Source organism: Pollicipes pollicipes, unplaced genomic scaffold, assembly GCF_011947565.3.
Source record: "Pollicipes pollicipes isolate AB1234 unplaced genomic scaffold, Ppol_2.1 Scaffold_6138;HRSCAF=7277_pilon_pilon_pilon, whole genome shotgun sequence".
Lineage (NCBI taxonomy): Eukaryota > Metazoa > Arthropoda > Thecostraca > Pollicipedomorpha > Pollicipedidae > Pollicipes > Pollicipes pollicipes.
The window spans coordinates 6067445-6074620 of record NW_023596818.1 but is presented as its reverse complement, the minus strand read 5'-3'; the positions used below and the strand labels follow the sequence as shown (position 1 = coordinate 6074620).

Here is a 7176-nt window from a genome sequence, read left to right as displayed (position 1 = left end):
CACCAAGGCTCCCGGCTGTCAGCCAACAGCCGCCCGTATAACTCACTGATCTGGATCGAGACTACACCGGTTCGGGCGATAACCGGGGTCAGGCGTGAAGCGTAGACCCGACCCAGTGTTGGCCCCTTTCGGGTCAAGTCAAAAGTCTTCCGTTACTGTTGGGGGGAGGGGGAGGGGGATCAATGCTTGCTGTTCCATTTTGACCGGGCTTCTTTGAAAGATCGCGGCTAACAACCTTGCGAATGAAACCGAGCCTAGTCTGAACTCAGCAAGTTTCTTTTAAAGCCGGTGTTGTTGAGCTTGGTGCTGACAGTAGGTTCCTGTGCTTTAGGTGCCAGCTGGACTCATTAGATGATATAGTCGCTCACACCCATGTACTGTACTACGTCACACCATGCACTGGGCCACGTTTGGTCACGTGCCTGGCTTGACGTGTTGTGCTCCTGGTCCAGCTGTGATTGTGGTCAGCTGTTTTGGCTATGTTGGATTGGATCGCCGCCTGGTGCTGTCGGTGGTCGGGCTGCCATTCACACACTGCCTTAAGTAAGGAATGGAGCGGCGTGATGGTTTGGAACAGATTTTTAAGATTGTGACGACGAACGGGCCCACAGTTTCTCGCACCGACCCGCCGGTCACTCACGCTTGTAGTGCACCCTGGAGTCTTGCGGGACAGCCGGGCTGTGATGCTGCGGCAGGATCCCCGGCTCGAGGTCCTGTACGCGTAACATGGCCGACGAAAAACCGTCAATTGGACCGAAGTTGCACTACGTGGCTTGTTGGTTTTATTGTGCACGCAACCCCCCGGTGGGCAGTGCGTACGCGGTCGTCGTAGTGTGAAACCACTGATGTAATGTATTCGGAAGTAAGGCTGAAAGTGAATATTCTATAAAAAGGCTGCCAGCTCAAAGCTGGCTGGGCGCTGTCTGCGCGGTGTGGCGTGGCTCGTTCTCAGTGTGGTGTGTCTTCACAGACTGCGAGCACATCAAGCGGCATGGGTTCGGAGAAGAAGTGTTCTCGTTGAAGGAGGTGCAGCAGCACACCGGGGACCCTGATATCTGGATGATCATCCACAATCGTGTGTACGATGTCACCAAGTTCATGGACGAGGTAAGAGCCGCAGTGGATGGAGTACTACGGAGTGATGGTGGGCGGGGGGGGGGAGGGGGGGGCGTGGATTGGAAGTTACATTTTTTACGGTAAGCATTTTAACGTGTCCACGGTAATCTTGCGTGCACAAGCGTCTTACTCTATTCTTATTATTCTTGGTGATAAGTTGCGAGTGCGTTTCTGAAAACGCCCGGCGAATTAAAGAATCGGACCCTCAGGCAGTAGCTGATACAGCTGCGAACGGTGCGTTGAGGAGGGTGGCGCACAACGGGGTGATGGCGACCCATCGCCGAACCGGGCAGCTGCCATAGGTCTCACTATCCCGGCGGTCTGGTGGCGCGTTCGCAGCCTTCCCCTGACTGTGTCGCGTAGCATGCGGACTGCGCGTGGCCTTCTGAGGGCCGCATGCTGCCTGCCGTCCGGACACTGGCTGAGGACGCGTGGCTCTTTCTCGGCACGCTACCCGCAGCTGGAGCTGAGCGTCTTGACTCAGGCCGCATCGCAAAGCCCGTTTCCTCACTTGCCGAGTAGTTTACGGAGAACCCCGTATTACGGCGATGTCTGGCCCGGTCTGTAACCAAGGACGGTCTTGTAACGTACTGTGTCGGACTGCGGTGGCCGAGGACGCGTGCTCCATGTCGGTGCGCCACTCGCGGCTTGAGCTGAGCCTCTTGATTCGGGCCGCATCGCAAAGCCCGTTTCCTCGCTTGCCGAGCAGCTTACGGAGATCCCCGCATAACGGCGATGTCTGGCTCAGTCTGTAACTAATCACGGTCTTGTAACGTGCCGTGTCGGACTGCGCTGGCCGCGGGGCGGCGGCCGGCCGCGGCACGCGCGGGCGCCCCGGGCTGGCGGGCTGCAGCGGTCGTGTGCGGCACCGGCGGACGCCACTCGAAGCCGCCGCCGTTGTCGCTGCGCCGACGTCGAGTCGGCGGAGTTGTGACAGCGCCAGTGGTGCAGCCAGTCTCGGAGACTTCGGATCTGATGGGACCGGCGTCGGTGGCCTCGAGCGATGTTTGGCAGGGCTTTTGAATATCATCGAAAATGCATTCGCCGTGGCGCATTCTCACCGAATTAGGCCATGAGTCGGCCGAATTACAGCAGAAGGTGGTGGGCGGTACCACAGTGGGAGGTGAACATGAAGCGAAGGGTTGTGGCTCGTTGGAGCTCCGGTACATTTCTTATGACGTCCAATCAGCTGCTGCCAGCAGGAACAATTTCAAGTTCACGAACTCCTGATATATGGCTTTGCATAAATTATGGAAGACAGGGGCGTGAGGGTAAAATGGCATCGGTTTCATCAACACCATGGGCAAGTTGTTCCCTTTTTGTGGTGACGCTTCTGCTGGGTCGGCATCACGTGTTGCCAGACGGTCGCTGAGGCTGTCTGGCAACAGCGCGGCGGCTCATGGACACTAGATCGACCCTGCCCGTCTGGCCCACCCAGACTGAACCCCGGCCGACCGGGCGTTGTGTTCAGTCGGCCGCCGTGGCCCGACGCGTCGGCTGCGGTGCGCGACGTGTCGCCGGGCGGGGTCATTAGGTCATTAGCGACCCGGCAGTTGGCCGGCGTGGCAGCTGGCCCGTTCTCTGCGCGGGGATGTGGGTGGGGGTGGGGGCTGGGGGGGCTGACGGATGTGTGTCGGCTATTACCTGCCGGGCGGGACGAGAGGGGGGAAGGGGGGGGGGGGCGGCAGAGGCGGAGGCGCCGCGGCGCCCGGGACCGACGCTGGTGGTCGCCAGGCGCCAGTGTTTACATGACGTGACGCGTCTGTACGTGGAGCCGAGCTGTTTCCGGTCACGAGTGCGCGCTGCTGGGCTTGAGGGTCCGGCGCGCCGTCGCCGCTGCCCGCGCCCGACGACCTGGTGGCTTTATGGAGCACTGGCCGAGATGGCGCGCGCTGCTGGACTGTAGAGCCCGGCGCACTGTCGCCGCTGCCGCACCCGACGACCTAGCAGCTTTATGGAGCACTTGCCGTCTCGCTGGAGCCGGGCCAGTTCTAATGTTGCACAATTGGTGATTCACGCTCCGACTCGGTCGTCTGCAAATGCCGGGACTCGGCCACCGTCGGGGGGATCTGGCTTCTTATGAAAGCCTGGTGCGCCAGCTTTACGCGTCGATAGCGCGGACGAAGGACGCTTTTGTGGCAGGGTGTCTGTTGTCAGTAAATACGACCGGAACACCGAAACGAGCCAGCAGAAACTGCAGTCATAGTGTGTGCCGTTGATACTGTCTTTTATGCTCTCCGATCGGTGCTATCCTTGAAATAAGCTGTTTCTCTGCACTTCCCAGGCGTACCGTTCGTGTGAAATGCTTTACAAGTGAAGTGATTGCCTGCTTTATGGCATGCGTGCTACTGGCAGAGTAAAGCATGACCCGTGAAAGGACGTGTCGTCCTGGCATGACCTCTGGTTGACTTTGACCGTACGGGGCAGGGACTCGACCTATCTCTGGATAGGTCGATATGTCAGGAAGGGTCAGCGCCGGGACACTGGAACACGTTTGTTGATGATAAATGACACCCAATACGATCAACTAAACTGTGCTCGTATTTCCACTTGTGAAGCCCACGGTTCTGCTCTCTAATTGGATTCACTCTTAGGCAGCGAATACGTTAGCTGGGACGAGGCGCTCAAAGGCTCGCGCTCTTCTGTTCGCCAGCACCCGGGCGGCGAGGAGGTGCTGCGGGACATGGCCGGCAAGGAGGCCACCGAGAACTTCGAGGACGTCGGCCACTCCACCGACGCCCGCGAGATGATGAAGGAGTTCGAGATCGGCGAGCTGGCTGAGGTGCGACGCTGCGGACCTAGCCGGGGACGGGCGGCGGCGACCCGGCGGAGCGGCTTCACCGTAATCCCACTCACTGGCGTGGCAGGGAGAGAGACGATGTCGAGGCTGCTCTCTCCCCCGCTCTCCCCCCTCTCATCGCTGTAATGGTATTGTCGGTACCGGGTGTTGTAACAGTTAATGCGTGCTGTCAAACGGCGCTGGCTCCTCGTTTTGTGCGTACCATAAGCTGCCCTTATAAGCGTGCAGCCAGCAGCATAGCCCACCGGCAGCTGTGAGGTGCTGAGCGATGTGCGACGCTGGGCAGCTGGCGAAGGTATGAGACCCCCTTGTCGGGTGACTAGCCCGCTTCTGTGGCATAAGAGCCGACGTCGTCAGCCGCCTCAGCTCGCCGCCCCTTCTTGTCGATGTCTCGCGATCGTCCGTACACGGAATGCTGACTGCAAGACGCTATTTCAGCCCACGTGAAATCACCGCTGACAAAGCTGCAGTGCGTGTTTGTGAGGCCTGTGTCCAGGTAGTGATGTGATAGGTCGGCGCCCAGCCGCTTCCAACCACCGGTGGCCTGACCTCACGCGCGGCCCCTGTGATCTCTCGTGCGACCCCCTGGCCTCATCGTGCGAACCCTCTGACCTCTCGTGCGACCCCACTGACCCCTGTGCCGCGGTGTCGGCAGGCGGACCAGAAGACCACGAAGCGAGCACGCTCACCTGGTCCGGCCCGGAGAGCTCCGGTGCCGGGTGAGTGGAAAGTAACCCCGTGGCGTCACGGTGACGCCCAGTGACGTCATTGGCGATAGCTTACCCCTTTAAGACGCCTGGTAAAGAGGCGGTATAAGACAGCTTATGGCATAGGCGAGGCAAGTAAGATAATTGGTAATGTATGGCAAGTAAGGTATCGCTATAAGCATTGCTAGGATCGCGAACACTATGCGATCGTTTGCTAGGGTAGCCCCCGTGCCAGTCAGGTGAAGCTCCCAGCCATGACACCGGATTATCCAGCGGTTGGGGCGTGGTGGCCCTGGCTGAGTCGGGGACTGATGCACCCCTCTCATGTATGTGGAGGCGGACCCTGGCAGTCGGCCGTACGTGCTATGTGAGTGGATTCGTGACCGGTGTCCCTGTGACCTTTGAGTCACCTGTGCCTCCGTGACCTGGGAGTGGACCCGTGATCTGTAATTCTGTGCGGGCCTGCGCTATCTCGCCCTGCGTCCGCGTGCTCTCCTGCTCCCTGCCAGCCCGCCCCTGCCTCTCTGGACTCTGACCGCTGATAGCCGTGACCTGCTGTGACCCTGACCTGGCGGGCGGGGCCTGGTCTGACCTGACGCCCGGAACCCGGCCTGACGCGGCGGCCGGGGCCGGGCCTGACCTGGCGGCCGGGCCGGGCCTGACCTGGCGCCAGGAGCCCGGTCTGACCCGGCGACCGGGGCCGGGCCTGACCTGGCGGCCGGGCCGGGCCTGACCTGGCGCCAGGAGCCCGGTCTGACCTGGCGACCGGGGGCCGGGCCTGACCTGGCGGCCGGGCCGGGCCTGACCTGGCGCCAGGAGCCCGGTCTGACCTGGCGACCGGGGCCGGGCCTGACCTGGCGGCGGGGCCGGTCCCCCGGCGTGTGACCGGCGTCGCTATGTCCGGCCAGCCCGGCGGAGCCGGACGACACCGAGCCGGACGACACCGAGCCGGTGGACGCCTCACGCTGCTGTGGCCAGCAGTAGCGGCCGGCCGACCCGCCGCCGCCCCCGTCCGGTCCTCTCCTCTCCCCGCCTCTCCTCGCCAGTGGCCGCGGTAGGTGACCGGCCGGCCCGCCGCCGCCCCGTCCGGTCCTCTCCTCTCCTCTCCTCGCCTCTCCCCGCCGGTGGCCGCGGTAGGTGACTGGCCGGCCCGCCGCCGTCCCGTCCGGTCCTCTCCTCTCCTCGCCTCTCCTCGTCGGTGGCCGCGGTAGGTGACCGGCCGGCCCGCCGCCGCCCCGTCCGGTCCTCTCCTCTCCTCTCCTCGCCTCTCTCCGCCGGTGGCCGCGGTAGGTGACTGGCCGGCCCGCCGCCGTCCCGTCCGGTCCTCTCCTCTCCTCGCCTCTCCTTGTCGGTGGCCGCGGTAGGTGACCGGCCGGCCGGCCCCGCGGACCGCCGCCCGGCCGGAGTCGCTCTCGGTAATCGGCCGAGCGGGCTGGTCAGGTGGCCGGACCAGCTGTCCCTGATCAGGCCGCCGTCTGGCGCTGATGACCGCCCGCCGGCGTGTTTGTACACGCGTCCGCGGCTGAACGGCCTCCGGGGCGCCCGCGAGGCACCAAGCACAAAAACTCCTAATCGTGCCGACCCGCCTTGACGAAACCACTGCACCCGCACGTCATGGAACGCGTGGGTTGAACGCATAGTTGTCTTGTAAAGTATCGATATGGGGTATCTGTGCCGCCGAAGTAGGCGACACCACAAGGGAACATCATTGTCTGCACGCGGCTAAGTTGGCCTTGCACGTGTTTGCCGGGAATGAGTGGATTGTCTGTGGTGACCTGCATCATTTTGCTGTCGCCTCTTCTGCCGTCGTCAGCTCGGACCCAACGGCGCGGCTTCGCCTGATCACCTCAGAGGGCCATGGGTTCGGTCGAACCTACCTAAAACCTTGCGTTCTCCCCGGATGTGACCCGCTCTATGTTCGCCGCTGAGAGGAGCAGCGCCTCATGACGGCGAGTTCAGCGTCCCGGTGACGTCACCCAGCAGGCGGGTCCCGGTGACGTCACCCAGCAGGCAGGTCCCGGTGACGTCACCCGCCGCCGCCTGTTGCAGCCTGGTGACGTGGCTGCTGCCGCTGGGCGCGGTGCTGCTGGCGGCTCTGCTGTACCGGTACTACGGGGCGTAGGCACTGCCCGCCGACCGCGGCGCCGCCGCACGCAGCGCAGCCCTGCAGCGGGGCAGGCCGCCGGCGGGGAGGAGAGGCGCCGGACGCCGGCGCCGCCGCCGGTACGGGACGTCGCTGGCTCGCGGTGGGAGGGAGGCACCCGGGCGAGCACTGCATTCCTGCGAGCGCTGTGGTGCAGCGCGGCTGCGGGGCGGAAGGCGCTAGTCGATGTCGTGGCTGCTGGGTGAATTAAGAAGGTGCAATCGAAGGACCAGGCCTGAACTGCTCTCGTGGAGCCGGTGCTTTGTATGACACCATGCACGCACACCAGCACCGCGGCAAATATTTTTTTCCAGTGTCGGCGCTGTGGGATATCTGTGGCGCGTTCGTGTTTGTACATGCATGAGTGTGGAAAACGACAATAAACAAACTCAATGTGCGCCGCGCGCTCC

The 7176-nt window shown here is 62.9% G+C and overlaps 1 protein-coding gene across 1 annotated transcript; it reads left to right on the top strand.

Annotated features, from left to right (window-relative positions):
• The first annotated feature begins 726 nt into the window (after nucleotides 1-726).
• LOC119106117 (cytochrome b5) lies at nucleotides 727-7176 on the top strand. Its single transcript, XM_037229715.1, has 6 exons — nucleotides 727-775; nucleotides 971-1107; nucleotides 3770-3898; nucleotides 4572-4591; nucleotides 5532-5574; nucleotides 6680-7176. The coding sequence occupies exons 1-6, from the start codon at nucleotides 727-729 to the stop codon at nucleotides 6743-6745; spliced, it is 444 nt and encodes a 147-aa protein (XP_037085610.1). The 3' UTR covers nucleotides 6746-7176.